Source organism: Carya illinoinensis, chromosome 12, assembly GCF_018687715.1.
Source record: "Carya illinoinensis cultivar Pawnee chromosome 12, C.illinoinensisPawnee_v1, whole genome shotgun sequence".
Taxonomy (NCBI): domain Eukaryota; kingdom Viridiplantae; phylum Streptophyta; class Magnoliopsida; order Fagales; family Juglandaceae; genus Carya; species Carya illinoinensis.
The window spans coordinates 22,443,594-22,460,173 of record NC_056763.1 but is presented as its reverse complement, the minus strand read 5'-3'; the positions used below and the strand labels follow the sequence as shown (position 1 = coordinate 22,460,173).

At 35.3% G+C, this 16,580-nt stretch overlaps 2 protein-coding genes across 20 annotated transcripts; one reads left to right on the top strand and one right to left on the bottom strand.

The window, feature by feature from the left end:
• Positions 1-993: 993 nt before the first annotated feature.
• LOC122289485 (pentatricopeptide repeat-containing protein At4g19440, chloroplastic) lies at positions 994-5,854 on the top strand. 7 transcript variants are annotated; one of them, XM_043096504.1, is made up of 6 exons: positions 995-3,768; positions 3,945-4,049; positions 4,158-4,262; positions 4,629-4,705; positions 4,865-4,937; positions 5,015-5,854. In XM_043096504.1, the coding sequence occupies exon 1, from the start codon at positions 1,238-1,240 to the stop codon at positions 3,749-3,751; it is 2,514 nt and encodes an 837-aa protein (XP_042952438.1). In that variant the 5' UTR covers positions 995-1,237; the 3' UTR covers positions 3,752-3,768; positions 3,945-4,049; positions 4,158-4,262; positions 4,629-4,705; positions 4,865-4,937; positions 5,015-5,854. The 7 variants fall into 7 exon arrangements, with proteins under 7 accessions (XP_042952442.1, XP_042952438.1, XP_042952441.1 ...); XM_043096507.1 differs by having other exon boundaries at positions 4,144-4,240; XM_043096503.1 differs by having other exon boundaries at positions 4,144-4,262.
• Positions 5,855-5,980: 126 nt separating this feature from the next.
• On the bottom strand, positions 5,981-11,555 carry LOC122289486 (pectin acetylesterase 8-like). Of its 13 annotated transcripts, none has more exons than XM_043096513.1 (15): positions 11,349-11,549; positions 11,173-11,256; positions 10,218-10,609; positions 9,996-10,117; positions 9,812-9,894; positions 9,258-9,387; positions 9,065-9,144; positions 8,879-8,965; positions 8,673-8,797; positions 8,508-8,568; positions 8,098-8,169; positions 7,956-8,033; positions 6,900-7,005; positions 6,487-6,632; positions 5,981-6,342 (listed from the first exon to the last, which is right to left on the bottom strand). In XM_043096513.1, the coding sequence occupies exons 4-15, from the start codon at positions 10,114-10,116 to the stop codon at positions 6,214-6,216; spliced, it is 1,218 nt and encodes a 405-aa protein (XP_042952447.1). In that variant the 5' UTR covers position 10,117; positions 10,218-10,609; positions 11,173-11,256; positions 11,349-11,549; the 3' UTR covers positions 5,981-6,213. The 13 variants fall into 13 exon arrangements, with proteins under 13 accessions (XP_042952447.1, XP_042952446.1, XP_042952448.1 ...); XM_043096512.1 differs by having other exon boundaries at positions 9,996-10,366; positions 10,484-10,609; XM_043096514.1 differs by having other exon boundaries at positions 9,996-10,366; positions 10,528-10,609.
• Positions 11,556-16,580: the final 5,025 nt, after the last annotated feature.

Here is a 16,580-nt window from a genome sequence, read left to right as displayed (position 1 = left end):
AGTGAATGTTTTCTTTCCTATTTTGTGAATACTTCTTATGGCATTATTTCCAATGTTTTTAATTTCATTTTGTAGTGGCCAGTACGGTCGGAATTTTATGTTTGGTGTAGTATTCAGTACACTATACCACCCAATTCTATTTCATTTCAAATTCCAGTCATTCTGATCAAATTCCAGCCATTCCAGTCAAATTCCAGCCATTCGGCCGGAATTGGTGTTTTGGTCCCATTTCGATTTGTGATGTTTTATAATTTTCAAGTACTTAGAGGGTATTTTTTTATAAATTTTAGATCTAGATGGTATTTAATTAATTATACAATATAAAATGCATTTATATAATTTTAATTTTTTTTGTAATTTTAAATATGTCCCCTCATTCTCTCTTCTTTTAAATATCATTATTTTAATAATTTATTTATTTTTTATTTTTGTGTCTTAACTTAAGTTTGTGATTTTTTCAACATATATTCATTTTATAAATCTTCAATTCTTCCATATATATACACACATATACAAGATACACACTTAAATATATATATATATATGTATTTATTCTATTAGTTGTTAGTTTATATATACATATAAATAGTTATATATAATATATAATTAATTTCAAAACAATATACTTAATTATTAATATCGAAATATTTTATTCCAATACCTTAACCAAAACCATCACTAAAATGTTATTCAAAACTTTGATTATTTCTTCAATTAGTGTCATCATGTGTTGCTAGCTCGTTGATGCTTGTCGAAAATGTCCTATAATGGACCCCATGTAATTATTCCCCGTTATGTTCATCCATGAAGGTATATGCTGAAAATTGTAAGGGCCACAAAAGCCCAAAACAAGATTGATTACATGCTGAAGGTGTGGCGGTGTTTCTTGGATCCAAACTCAAATGTAGCCCAAAAAGACTTCAGTTTTGTCAGCCAGCCCATTCTCTAGGCCCAATAGGTCGATATTGCGACTTTCTTCCTCTCTGTCAAACCCTGAGTTCACATTTACATCGCTGCCTCCCCTCCATTGCAGGGCAGGTAAACAAGAGGAAAAGATGATTTTTCCCATTTCGAAGACCGTTTCTCTGTCTCTCTCAAACCCAATATTTCTGTCAGCGTGTCTCATTTACATCCTGTGATTAAAGCAACCGAACCCATGGCTTCCTTTCATCGACCTTTACTCTAAAAACCGCTTTCAAAGTCAAAAACCTCTAGATGCACATTCTTTCAGTACTCTATGGATTTGAGGAGACTTCCAATCACCAAACCTACCCGTATCTTCTACTCCATCACCCGCCGCTTAACCTGCGTCACCTCCATCGCTCACCACCACCAAGAACAACCTCCTCAATCTCAGCATCGGCCGCCATTACAGCCCCAGAGACAGAGCCATTCACAGCCTCCCAATCAGAGTTTTCCCAACTGGGTATCTACTATCCTCTCGAACCCATCTCTAGATACTTCCATGTGTAAATCAGTCATTCCCCATTTATCTCCTTCCGAATTTGATCAGATATTTTTATCTTTGAAGTCCAATTTGAACCCCAAAACTACTCTGAATTTCTTCTATTTTGCGTCTGAAGCTTTTAGGTTTCCATTTACTGTGAGATCCTATTGCCTTTTAATTCGTTTGCTTATTGTGTCGAATCTGGTTTCGCCTGCAAGATTGCTCTTGATCCGTTTGATTGATGGTAAAATGCCCGTTTTATTTGCCAGCACAAAAAATCGGCACATTGAGATTGCCACTGTGATGGCAGATTTGAATTCGCCATCCGAGCGAGTTCTTGGGGTACAGGCATTGGATATGTTAGTTCACGTTTACTGTACCCAGTTTAAGAATCTCGGTTTCGGTTTTGCTATCGATGTGCTTAGGTTATCTGCGAGCAAGGGCATGTTTCCTTCTCTGAGGACTTGCAATTTTTTTCTGAGTTCTTTGGTGAAAGCAAATGAGCTTCAGAAGAGTTGTGAAGTGTTTGAAGTGATGTGTCGAGGGGTTTCTCCGGATGTTTACTTGCTTAGTACCGCAATTAATGCCCTTTGTAAGGGAGGGAAGGTTGAAGAAGCGATTGGGTTGTTCTTGAAAATGGAGAAGTTGGGTGTTGCCCCAAATGCCGTCACGTACAATAATATAATACATGGCTTATGCAAGAACGGGAGATTAGAGGAGGCATTGCAGTTTAGAGAGAGGATGTTAAGGAACAACGTGAACCCAAGTCTTATAACTTATAGTGTACTTATTAATGGTTTTATTACGCTGGAGAAATTTGATGAAGCAAATTCTGTTTTGAAGGAAATGTCTGACAGGGGCTTTGTTCCGAATGAGGTTGTGTATAATACATTGATTGACGGGCATTGTAAAACTGGAAATATTAGTGAGGCACTGAAGATAAGGGATGATATGGTATCCAAGGGAATGGCTCCTAACTCAGTTACCCTTAATTCTCTCATACAGGGTTTTTGCAAGAGTAATTATATGGAACAAGCTGAGCATCTTTTAAGGGAGATGTTATTGAGAGGGTTATCCATAAGCCAGGTGGCTTATACTTCAGTCATTCACGGGTTATGTATGAAGTCTAGGTTTAATTCTGCACTACTATTCACTAAGGAGATGCTATCTAGAGGCTTTAGACCCAGTAATTCGTTGATTACAACACTGGTTGTTGGACTTTGTAAGGACAGAAAGCATTCAGAGGCAGTTGAACTTTGGTTTAGTTTAGTGAACAAAGGGTTCCCAGCCAATATAGTGACCTCAAATGCTCTAATTCATGGACTTTGTGAAGCAGGTAACATGCAAGAGGCTGTTAGGTTACTCAAGGAGATGCTAGAGAGGGGTTTGGTATTAGATAAGATCACATACAACACACTCATCTTGGGGTGTTGCAAAGAGGGGAAAGTGGAGGAAGCTTTCAAGCTTAAGGAAGAGATGGCTAAGCAAGGAATTCAACCAGATACCTATACTTACAATTTGCTAATTCATGGATTGTGTAATATGGGTAAAGTGGATGATGCTGCTAAGCTTTGGGATGAGTGCAAAGGAAATGGTATGGCTCCCAATGTTTATTCATATGGGGTGATGATAGATGGATATTGCAAAGCTGACAGAATTGAAGAGGGTGAAAACCTATTCAATGAGTTGGTTACTAAGAAAGTGGAGCTAAATTTTGTTGTTTATAATACACTAATCAGAGCATACTGTAGAAAGGGGAATATGATTGCAGCCTTTAAACTCCGCAATGACATGAAAAGCAATGGTATTCCACCTACTTGTAACACATATTCTTCTCTGATACATGGAATGTGCAATATTGGCCGTGTTGAAGATGCAAAGGACCTTCTCAATGAAATGAGAAAGGAAGGTTTGTTGCCAAATATTGTTTGTTATACTGCACTAATTGGTGGTTTTTGTAAGCTGGGCCAGATGGATAAAGCTCAAAGTGTCTTGCTGGAAATGTCTTCACATAACATACAACCTAATAAAATTACATACACTGTCATCATTGATGGGTATTGTAAATTGGGCAATATGAAAGAAGCAACTAAGATGCTAAATCTGATGGCGGAAAGTGGAATTCTTCCCGATGCTGTCACATACAATGCTTTGACAAATGGATATAGTAAAGAGAGGCAGATAGATGAAGCATTTGAAGTGTGCAATCAAATGTCCAATAAAGGAGTACCTTTAGATGAAATTACATATACTACATTGATTCATGGCTGGCATCAGTCTTCAACAATTGCAAATCAAGATTAATGTGGAAATTTCAAGAGGTTGGGTTTTTAATTTGTACTTGACATATTATTGTCCCTGGGGTGTGAAAAAATCCTTTTCTTTTTCCGATTTATTTAAACAAATTTGTTATTTTTTATTTGATTGACCATGTTCTCCTAGGTTATCAGTTGAGTATGCTTTAGTTATGTGTTTCTTGATTTTATTATCCTCTTAGGGAATCTGGTGGTAGAGACAATCCTTGGCAACCTCTTCTCCAAATTTAAGTATGATCTTTAACCCATAGGGATTGGCTCAACTGGTAAAGGCATTGGGTTTGGAGGTATGCTCCCTCTAGATCTAAAGTTCAAATCCCCTTGAGTGCAAACAATCTCTAAGGGTCATTGGACTGGGGGATTTTCCCCTTTAATTACCAGAGATGTACTTGCAAGAAACTCTTTGCTGAGGGCCTGTGCGCTCCCGGGATTAGCCGAGACGCTGTTTCGGACACTCAGTGCTAACAAAAAAAAAAAAGTACGATCCTTGTACTTCAGAGGTTGGTCGAATCATTTTTCCATGACCATTGTTGTCTTTATCCATCCTAAATATAGTTACCTTGTTTCAATATAGTGCAACCACTTTAGGGGTTGTGTGGATACTGAGATGAGTTGACGTGGTTTTAGATGAAAGTTGAATAACATATTGTTAGAATATTATTTTTGAATATTATTATTGTTTTGGGATTTGAAAGAGTTAAATTTGGTTTTGAAAAAGTTGAATTGTTTATTATATTTTATGTGGGAATTTGGAAAAGTTGTAATGATGAGATGAGATGGTTTCTCAATCCAAACAGCCTCTTAAAGTCCTTACATGTCTGCCTTTAGTCATAATTGATTGCATTAGGTCTGCTTTGCTGTTGCAGATTTCTAGTAGCTGCTTGTATACCATGAGATGGTACTGGCTCATTAATTATCTTTTCAGCCGTGAGCTTGTTTTAAGGTGATTTCTGGCTCAATGTTTGCTTCCATAATGTCTCAATTTTGTCTAATTTTTACTATAAGCTGCTGTTCAATGTGCTCATAGGCATTTTCTGGCTTTTCTAGAAACTTTATTGCTTTCCTAAATATTTTAATGCTTTCTCTCTTTTCCCTCTGGCAGACTAAGTATGTTGGTACAGTTCCTCATAGGCCCACAGAACACGGGATCTTGATTGTAAGCTTCATTTGGATTGGTATTTCTCTCATCTATTGGTATATGACAAGTTAATCTTTGATTGTATCCCATGTAAATATCATATATATGCCACAGGACGATGGAGAAACTTCATTGCTTCCTGGCAGCCGGTAGTCCTTTGATAGCTATGATTGCGATACTCCTCAACAATTAGGCATGCATTCAATATAAGCCTATTGGAGTTGGTCATTTCAAAGTTTTTTACCCGCCTCATAAATTTGAGGGTGCGAGCTCTGCGCCAGATTTTGGAGGTCAGATCATAAAGGGGACGCTAGTGAGAAGAGTCTTAAGGGAAGATGCAAAGGAAGTGGATGACCACAATATTATATAGAACCTCAACCTCTCAAGAGTTCCTCGTATCCTCAGGTTCGATCAAAAGGCTCTAAACCCATCAGGCCACTTAATCGTTCTTTCTGATGTTGATTTGGATAGCCTCGTTGTCAAATATGTCCTCCACCTCTGTCTGGCTTCTGAGACAATCGTAGAGTTATTATTAAGCATCCAAGGATATAAGCTTCATTCAATTAGCCTCTTCAATTGTTTTTATTTTCATCTCCGTCTCCTGTATGGCCAAAAGGAGAAAAAAATCTGCAAGAAGTGAAACGAAAGGATGTTAATCTCTGTCATCCTTTCTTTTCACCTACCCAAATTGAATCGTGGGTCGATATGAGGTCTAGCTGGGAAAATTATGAAGACGAGCATGATGAAAATGATCAATTTCTAGCATTTTGCACCATCGATTAAGAATCCACCTTGTCACCTCAGTTCCTCAGTTTTCAGAAACACCATGTTTATTCCTACCATCTTACTTCTTAATGACTTTACATGAGATTGTCACGTCGATAAAAGTTTCTTATGCTTTGAAGACAAACATGGGTACAATGTATTAACGATCAACCATGTATTTTTTCTTCCCTCTTTTCTCTTTTCTTAATTTATGTTTGTGGATATAAATATTGTTCTTTGGAAAAACAAAAAATTTACACTCCAGCACCTTTTTTTGGGTAGCCACTTAAATCAGTACCAGAGAACACAAGATCATCCTCAAACCATCAACAGTTGGTGCATTAATTTTATTGAGTAATAATCGATTACATAAACAATGATGGAAGGCACCCTGCACACAAGTTTAGTGAAGTGGAGCCTTTTGCTTATTCAGAAGACTTGATCAATCATTAGATCTAATTATATATATATATATATATATACTCTCTCATGCTGCTGATAACTAAAATTCATAAAAATAAAAAATGATTTATCTTGGCATAATGCATCTATAAATCTGGGTGTTCCTTTGTATCGAAAACACGGTTGTGGCAAGTGGGGTTGCAAGGGTAAGGACAGTCTATCTTTTGAAAGGGACTTCGGTCATAAAACCAGTTTCCAACTGCCCTTGCAATTGTCTGCAGAACATTTTTTTTTTTTCATAGAAAAATGGGATTAGTTTCTGAAGCGCCAAAAGAAGATTAAAAACAAGATATTCATTCACGAATAATGGACAACAGAAATGATGAATAAAGGGAGAATGATAAAGCTGCACATCTTACTGTTCTACTCAGCAATGGAGAATCGCTGCTGAACCATGTCTCCTGCGTTTCTGTTTGGCAGTGGGCGAAACAAGACTCTATGAATAATCCTCTGGATGAAGAGGGGCCTAAAGCACTCAATGCTTTTAAAAACTGCCGCCTAAAAGCTGAAAATAAACATCAAGATAATAAGTAAAATTTCCACTAGTTGAGTTGTTATCAATGCTGTAGAATATCATGTAAGATACCATTCTAGGTTTGTCCCTAGAACCTTTTTGTGGAAATGGCAGACAGGGTCAGCCAGAAAGAAGCCAAGTTTGGTTCTTTTTTCTGATAATTAGACCGAATTACCAGATTATATCTCTCAAGTCAAGATTTAGATATATTATCACTATCCTAAAAGCTTCAAAATGTTATTACGACAATATTTTCACCTTGCATGGCTGTGATCTGGCTAGGCGAGCAGTTCTTTATATTAAGTTTGCAGCTATGCCAGTAGCCGTGAGGATCAGAAACACCAGGTGCCAAAATGTTTTTTATCTGGAAGAGAAAATTGAGTTCAGGCGTTAGAGAAATGAAAGAAAGAAATATATCACTAAGTTTTATAAATGAATATAAATAAGTTATAAATATGTGCTACAATTTATCATCAGCAGTTTTAAGGTCTCAGATTTTTGCTTAAACAAAGTCATATCATGCTGAAGGTGGGGAAAACCATCTTCAAATCTCTCTTCTTCTTCTTCTTTTTTTCTGAAGGTGGGGAAAACCATCTTCAAATCTCTCTTCTTCTTCTTTTTTTTTTTTTTTTTTGGAGAGCAAGAAGCAGACGGTGAAAAGGTCCAAGAAATGATTGTCATAGAGAGGGGCATCCATCCAAACCAAAAGCTCTTCGTGCTCCTCATTCTAGAGTAGTGTGAAGGAGCCCTATCTTCAAATCTCAGTTGATCAAAGAACACCTCCAAATTTCAAAACATTGACATTTCTAGGGGAAGCGAGTAAATTACTCTAGGCTCCAGGGCCTTGGATCAGGTGGCAAAGAAGTGGGTGGACTGGGGTTGGTCCTAGGCTCCAGTTTTGTAAGGAAAAAATTAATTATTATGGCATCCTGTATTAGGGAAGAATTTATGGTCCGAAGTTGCTTCGTCAAAGTTTATAAAGTAAATCAGAAGTGTTGCTCAATAAGTTTTTATCCTCTATAATGAAAAGAGCAGCTGCACAATGTTACCAAACCCCCCAAAAAAAGTTGTGTTTTAGGCAGAGATATATAATAGTATTTCTAGAAGATGTTCATATGTCTCAACTCTAATGAGGCAGCTTTTTCCAATTTTCAGTTTATACATCAATTTCATCACCAAAGCAATAAACCCTATCGCATGTACAAATTTCATGGCAGGAGACTAGAACCAGAGGAAGAATGGTGCATTCAATATATGGAATTTGAAAGAATTGCAAAAAACAGTCATCTTTATCACCAAATAGAATGAGCTTACCTGCCATGAATCGTAGGCTGCATTTACCAAAAATATTGGCGTCCGGATTTGCTGCGCCATGTATTGGGGAAAGAAACACTACAGTATAGTTTAGAATTATTCTTAAAATTGAAGAGGAGATGGCGAGGTGCAAAACTAATACCATAATAGATGCACTTACAAACCCTGCTCTCAGTTTTGAAGTGCATGATGAAGGCAAATGCTTGGATGAACCCTACACCAAAATTGAAAAAAAAAAAAAAAAAAAGAGAAAAAACTAAGAATCATATGTTGCCTTTTGGATCTAATGCAAGCTTGATAAAAGGGAGCTCTCCTTTGCATGAACAAGAGGCAACTTTTGCCTCGGTTGACATAGAGAGAGTGATTTGAATGAGCAAGCAACCAAAAATAGAACCAAAGAGTAAACTGCCTACTCGTAGCAGCATAGATGGCAGAAGCCATAAAATCATGAAAGCAATGGTTAATCATCAGATATATATATATATATATAGAGAGAGAGAGAGAGAGAGAGAGAGAGAGAGAGAGAGAGAGAGAGAGAGAGAGCATGAATACATGTGTTGCAACCATTTCACTAAAGAACGCTTCAATGTGTTGTGCTCCCGAAACATCCTTCCTGTTGCACAATGTTTTGGTGTCAAATTACAGGTATGTGTACCTTAAACCAACTCTCATTCCCGAATATGAGGTCAAGATAGAAGGTGAGGGATATGAGCTTACGTGTTAATAAAGTAACCAGCATCCGACAGGCATTTAACTTTTGCACCTATAGGTAGGAGAGCTCTGAAGCTATCACAATGCAAAATAGAAGTCAATCCACCAGCTGAACAACCAGAGAGAATAGCCTGTGGTTACAAGTCTTGACTAGTTATAGGAACGAGGACTTTAGAGAAGGGTTAAATCTAGAAATGGTCGTAGTGCTATACATTTTTGGCACTTTTCATTCCTTTTGATAACAGATCCTCAATGACAGCAAGCCAAACCCTTGCTCCTCTGAAGTGCAGATTAGTGGCCTGATCAAATTTTTATTCAATTTAAGACCCCACCAAATACATAAAACACAGGATACACTGAAATCAGATTATTCCCTGAAATTAAAACTTGAAACCTACTGGATTGACTGCTACCACATCACCAGTAAATGATGACCCATCGCAGTACCTAACCTTGATTCTGTTCCAATTGTAAAAGTCTGGATATTAAATCAGATTTTTATAAATCTCATCAGTAAGCAAAGCTCAGGAAGAATCGAGGGTGATAAAAGCTGAAAAAGATTAACTAAATCAATAAACTGTTAAGCCATACCAGGATTAAACATTCGATATTTACTCATAATGCCAGAGAAAGCAATTTCCTTGGCCATTTGCTTAGATGAACCCAGACGAGTGTTCTTACGAGAAAGACAAGTGGTTATATTGTTGCACCATCCACCTCCCTGTGAAACAGAGCAAAAGGCAGGTGAAACTATCGGTTAAATGAATAAATTCACCGCTTCTATCAGCTTTAAGTTTTTTAGATAAATGATGACTTGACATGTTATCAAAAGGTTTAAAGTTCAAGCCAGACTCCACACTTACTCATTTCATTATATATTCCATGTATTAAGCTCACTTATTAAGGGGGTCCAACCCACATGTAAAGGAAAATGCTAGGATGCAAATTAAATGATTAAATTCATATCTTCCAAGTGGGAACTGTAAAAAGACAACCTAAGTTTTTATAAGTGGAATTGTAAGGTCCTTTCAGAACTACATTTGAAAGAAAGTAATCAAACATACAACACTTGGATTACATTGAATGTTTGATTACATATTATCACATTATGCCATTGTGACATGGGGTATGGAAAAAGGACAAACCTCAATGTGAACTAACCAATTATTCATTCCTGCACCAAATCCCTTATCCCAGTGGTAAGCTGGTGGACTTCCATCCAAACAAACTGCAGAACAGACCCGATTCCGGACCATAAAAAACGAAGATTTGAAAGGACAATAACAAAGGATTAATTTTAATCAGTTTATTTCAGAAGAAATTTTTCACCAGCTCCTTTTGCTACCGCAGTCTGGACATAAGTAATTCCTACATTAAAGCCTTCTGTTTTGAGCAATAGCAATGCACATGCTAGAAGATTTAACCATTGGACTAATCTTGCAAAGGCCATTCTGCGCGTATCAAATCAAAAGACAAAAAATAAAGATTTCTACATAGACATAGAATCATAATGTGGAGTTATCTCCTCTGAAATAACAAAGATTTCTCAACCATCCATCTTCTTATATCTTTTGCTAGGAATATCCTTGAATTTATAACGTGTTATCCACAGATGATGGATCAATCCTTCACTCTTCAAAAATGAAATAAGGTGTGGTCCAATAAACTCAATTGAGTTAGCTGACACAACCAAAACCCAACTGCATCGAACATAACAAAAGAACTACAATTTAGCCTCAACCGACAAAATCTAACCTTCTATATTGTTAAATACACATAGATAAAACGTGTTATATAAAGCTTATCGAATTTTATACTTTCTAGAGGCGAGTTACGTCGTGGTGTGGTAACAAAATATTACCCTCAAAGTTGGGAAACTTGATCCGAAGAACAGAAGCTCTGCAAGGTCTATAAGCGAAGAGAGTTTTCTCACCTTTTCCCAGCTTATGTAAACGCAAAATAAAAAATGTCAAAACATGGGAAAAAAATAATAATAATTAAAAAAGAAAATATATATATATATGTGTGTGCGCGCGCGCGCGCGCGCGTGTGTTTGGGCGCGCAGAAAAAAAAACAAAAAAAAACAAAACTGAGAATGGAAAGTAGAAAGAAGAAGAACAGAGCATTTAATTGTTATTACTGGCGTAATAATAATAGATCGGACTGACGCATGAAACCTGCTATTCTAACCATGGATAGAGAATCATTTGCTCATAATTTGTCCCTACTTCGTAAATGCAGTTAGTGTTTCATCAAATCTCAGTATTCAAATTCAGAATATCCAATATACAAATACGTGATCACAAAATGCACATTACAACCTTCAATACTCATTAGAAAACAATCCGAGCTACCATTTTGAACGACCATTTTTCGTTCGGTTTCTTTCTTTTTTATTAATAGCTTACGATCAGAAAAGGAACCATATCTCTGGATAAAACAAAATACCCTATACAACCCAACTATCAAAAGAAGAAGCACTAATTCTGATAACCACAGCCTGTACCTGAACTAGAAAAAATGGAAGGGATTCCGAACCAGCTAGTTTGGGAAGAATGTGAATGGAACCCAGTTCAGGACACTGCTCTCCCTGGAACTCCCAAAAGAAAAGAATGCAAAAACCAACGTAAGAGAGAGCCAGAGGGAAAACAATGAAGGGAAAGAATGGGTAGTAGCTTGTACCAGAAAGAAAATGCTCTCCATGGCAGCGGTTTTATATATTGCAAATTTAAAAATAAAAACACCGACGCGAAACAAGTGTTCGAAAACAAAAACGCTACAGTTTTGAGCGCTGGACTGGAACAGAGAGACCAGAGAACCGACACTCATTCCCACGAACGAAACACCCAAAAAGATTGAGCGGGCGTTGTGTCGGGCATTATTGTAGTTTGAACCCGACCCGATCATCCCAAGACGAATCTTATCGTTTTACGTGCTCTCACATAAATGAGACCATGTTGAGTTATATTATGATGGAGACGTCCCCCCCACCTACCTTATCGTGAACCCTTCCTTCAATACATTATAGCATTTTAATTATATTTTCATATATTTCTTTTGGGCAATTATTTTTTATGTTACCTATACAATAGTAAACGATCTTAATTATATATATAAATTTAAATGCTAGTCTTTATTTTCATATTTTATTATCATAATTACAAATTAATATAAATAAATTTAAAAGAGTAGTGTCACATATACGTATAAATTTATACACAATATTATAAGTAGTCGTTCCATTATGTGAATTTCAAAATTTTCACCATTTTAATAACCGATACATTAAAACATATGGTTATATACATGAAATTATAATTATTGATAAAATTTTCTAATTTAAAATATATTGCATCGGTCAGTGTTTTGAGATGACAAAATGCATGATAGAAACATATTTTATTTTATTTTTTTAATTCTTTAATAATAAACCTTAATAATCGATATCCTAAAGCTTCTTATTAAAAAGGTCTCTTCTCAAAGTAAGATGAGGATGAGGAAGAAAACATCACTACTTGACAAGAATATTTAATTAGATCTTATAATATACATTGGATTACATCATATGGAAGTTTTGATAACCAAATTGTAACAAAATAGTATAGTAACTTGATTCACCCATTTTCTTTATTTTGTGTTAATAAATATTATTTTTTGAGGATATTGAGAAAGATTTATGCATATACGCGAATTGATTGAGAATATCTAAATTTGAGAAATTGGCCCAAGTCAAATGCCCTAAGTGTTATAAAATTTCAAAATAATGTTACATATAGTTATAGAATATACAAGTATCATACATTTATTTTTTTTTTTTAAATGAGTAAATATGAGATCTGCATGAAAAAGAAATTAATTTTTAATAATAAATCTCATTCTTTTTCAAAAAGAGTAATAGTGTTTATACAAACTATAATTATATTTAACATTACTCTATCATTTTGCTTCACCAAATGATCCAATTTGATTCAATAAAGGAATAATTGGAACTATCAAACTTTTTGAAAGCATTATTTGTTATAAATAAATTTTCTAGCATTAGACTTTGCACCATTAAAGTCATTAGTAGCACACTAAAAAAGAATTATGTTACGTATAATTATTTTTATATATTTTATTAATGTGATTGTTTAAAATAATTATTTTATATTTTAAAAAATAATTTAATTAATTATATTAATAAAATATATAAAAGAATATATAAAAATAATTATAAATAAAATTTTTATATAGGAAATAAGATGGTGATAGGCTTTAAATAATGGAATTAAAGTACAAGGGAATTTTGTCTGGACCAAAAGTGAAAATGGCCACGTGGAGGATGGTGATTTGTGTGAAGTGGGGGAATAGTGACGGTGGGTGATCTACCTACATCTGGACCACGTGATTGCCGGCGAGGTATCATCATGGTGTGGGACCACCTACAGTTGTGAGCGTACATGCTACATTCGCCTCTACTTATAACTTCGGTCTGTTTCCACGCTCATTGCGTGTAAGCTGTCATCCAATAAATAACCATAAATATTACTTATCGATATGTGTGGATGTCCCTCGTTTCATTAGATAAAATGAAATTAAAAATTTATAAAAAAATAATAATATAATTTATAAATAATAGATTAAATTCAATCAATCAACATAATTATATAATTTAATTTTATAAAAATATTAACCCTTTTTTTTAATTATACAAGAATGTCATTTTTAACTTCAATTTTTTTAATCCAAATTTAAAGAAAATTATTATTATATATATATAAGTGTATATATATATAAAGAAATATAAGTGTATAATTATTATTATATATATATATTCATAATTCAAATTAAAAAAATCAAAACAAACAGACAACAACAAAGGAAATACAACACCGACTAGATTTTATAATAATAATAAAAGACAATATAATTGCAAAGGCTATTGGCATTGGAGAACAAAACATACAAAAACAAAACAAAAACGATGAAAAAATAATAATTAGTCTGCCTACGAACGAAGTAGATCTGAAATTGACTTTAACACTAAAATATTGGGTTTATTATTCTATATTACTTACGTGTGGTGTTGTGGGAAAGACTGCGGAAAGGCTGCCAATCACCACATCTTTGCATCTAAATTCCCCCCTTTTTTTTATGTGTTATTTCTTTCTCACTTGTCTTAGGTAGGGAAATTAGTAGCGCGGCGCATGCAATCGTGTCTCTGCCTGCATACACACTACTGCTCTCATCCAACGCACGTTCGAACCACTTTATATTGTTCCCTCTCATATGAATTTTTTTTTTTTTTTTAAATGAATTTAGAGACGACGGTTTCGAACTTCAACTTTTATTTTAAAAGTTGGGATTATATTAATCAGATCACAAACTTTTAACTCAAGTAACGTTATTTATTTTCATTTTTTTTTAAGAAAATACTATATTTTTTTATTGCATTTCTGTTTAGACTGTATTTAAATGTTGAGATGATTTCAGATGATTTTATAAATCTTATTAAAAAATATTTAATTTTTGATGAAAAAAAATTATTAATAATTAATTTGATAGAAATTAAAATAAAATTAACACCCAAAAAACATACAAATACACTAGCGGCCAAATCATTGAACATTTTTACCAATAAAAAAGAAGTTCGGGGGGTAGGGGGGAAGGAGGATGGGTTTGGTCTATCAGCAACTGGAGTGGACCCTATTTCGTTGGTCTCTTTGCTGTCTGAAAAGGCCTTTCCACCGCAAAGCCGCAACTTCTTTTCAGCAATTATTATTGACGTTGTTTATGAGGGTGGTGATGGTGTTGATGTAAATGGGTCACTGACTCCATTAATGTAGACAACCAACATGTCACCTCCCAGTAACCGCTTGTAATGTCTTAAGTTTACCGGTTTTTATTCTTACCATTTTTTTAATCAATTATATTCAATAATCCTTATGAATAATATAGTTCTAAATATTAAATATGTTAACGAGATTCATCTGTGTATACATACATATATATCATACATAAAAGTATTTTGGCATCAAGCAGATATAGAAGATGAGAGGTTACTTTGTTTAGGAGGACATTCACTGCTTGGGCTTAATAGTGTCAATCATTCTTTCTTATGTTATTAGTGTGATTTGGAAGAAATCAGCTCAATTTGAAGATTTGAAGGATATAGATTGTTGTGAAAATGATAACATAAAAGTAAAAAATAAATACAAACAAATCAATTGCATGCTGTAAAATTAACGTGGTTTAGGCAACGTGCTTACTTCTATAGAGTTGTAGAAGATTTTATTATACTGATTGGAAAGGAGAATTTCCCTTGGTGGGGTGAGTGAAGGCCCTAGGCTCTCCTATGAGGTGTGTAGCCCAACTCCACGTAGGTAATAAGAGAAGACTTGGGCCTAGCCCTCGAAGTAAGTGTCAAGAAGGAGAGGGTCGTCAGAGCGACCACACGTATCACTACCTATAGGAGATCATGTTGTGTTGATAGTATGGGGACAGCCACAAGTGACAACAACGATAGGAGCCATGTCCTGGCCCAGGAGTTTGGATAGTGGACGCACTTCCTACACCCGATGCAAAGTGCAGACGAGGGGAAGGGTACAACTGCACTGGTACAACTGCACTTGGCCATAGTAAGGAGGGGACCACCTCAGCTAGGTATACAAACTCATTTCCAGGCTTAGGTAAGGGGACTCTCTCTTCTTCTTTTGCTCCTTCATTCCTTTTTCCAATCATTGCCCACAACACTTACTTTGGCATTAGAGGTCTACCTGACCCCCTCCCCCCCCAAAACAAATCCTTTCCCCAAGCCCTCATTGTTGTTGTTTCATAGGATACCACACAGGAGGTGAGGAATGTGGCTGATACAAAACACGTCGTCAATGTTGAGGAGTCACAAAATATACTTTAGGGCTAAATTCACTGTTTAGAACCAGCTATATTATTCATTAAGTACATATTTATAGTGTCACATAACAAAAATTCTAATTCTCACCAAAGCGGAGTGCTGAGCCCGCCTTGAGCGAAATGTCTGTCCAATATTTACGTGAGTGACCTATCGAGCGAGTTTTGAGTGAACTCTTTGCATGAGTTTTGCTTAAGTGACCTTTTGCGCAAATGTTGATCAAACTTTCTATTTGGCGCTTCCCGCACATCAAAAAGGGAAAATCCTACTTGGGCCTATTGACCCAAGCTTGCGTTCCATGGCCTAATCCTCATTAAAAATTTGTAAAAAAATTATAACGTATCCTTATCGAATTGAGTTGACACACTAACAAACCAGACTCCACAAAACTAACATAGACATGAACCCCCTTGGTTACCATGCATGCAACTCTCACCACATACGACTCATACAAATACTCCTAAATCCATTTGTAGCCCTTTTATCCACCCCTCCTCTCTAATCATTGATCAGACTTGTGTTCAATCCCCAAACAATATGAAATGAGGGGTCTTTCCTTCACCTATCGTATGTATCGACTTGCCTAATTTGTTCAAAACCAATGAGCATTCTTGCAGACACGTGAGTGTAAGAAGGCCGATCGACTACATAAGCTAAAAGACTACGATGATTTGACTCAAATAGTTGTAAAATATTCTAATCCAAATTTGACACCTCTTGCTTACCTTAGAATCACCATGCAATCAATTTCTTGCATAATTTTAAACTGAGAAATGATATTTGTAGTTATGAATGTGTAAATGTCATATAATTACTTTAAAAAAGTAAATAAATATAGAACCCACATGAAAAAAATAATTTTTTAACAGTTAACTCTACTCTTTTTCAAAGTGATTGCACAATCCTTGCACACTCTATGATTGTATATAGCATTACTCTTTTAAAATATTTCCTTAAGTTAATCAAGTTTAAAATCGCTTATTAAAACGTTTTTAGGCCCATATTGATTAACTTAAAAAATATTA

Bases quoted from the DNA above. Each gene is read 5' to 3' on its own strand.
- LOC122289486 (XM_043096509.1), bottom strand. From the start codon at position 11,495: ATGAGTGTCGGTTCTCTGGTCTCTCTGTTCCAGTCCAGCGCTCAAAAC. The intron at 8,798-8,878 runs GTATAGCACTAC...TTGTAACCACAG, and splicing joins GAATGAAAAGTGCCAAAAAT to GCTATTCTCTCTGGTTGTTC. The intron at 6,633-6,899 runs GTGAAAATATTG...GTTTATTTTCAG, and splicing joins CCAGATCACAGCCATGCAAG to CTTTTAGGCGGCAGTTTTTA.
- LOC122289485 (XM_043096508.1), top strand. From the start codon at position 1,238: ATGGATTTGAGGAGACTTCCAATCACCAAACCTACCCGTATCTTCTAC.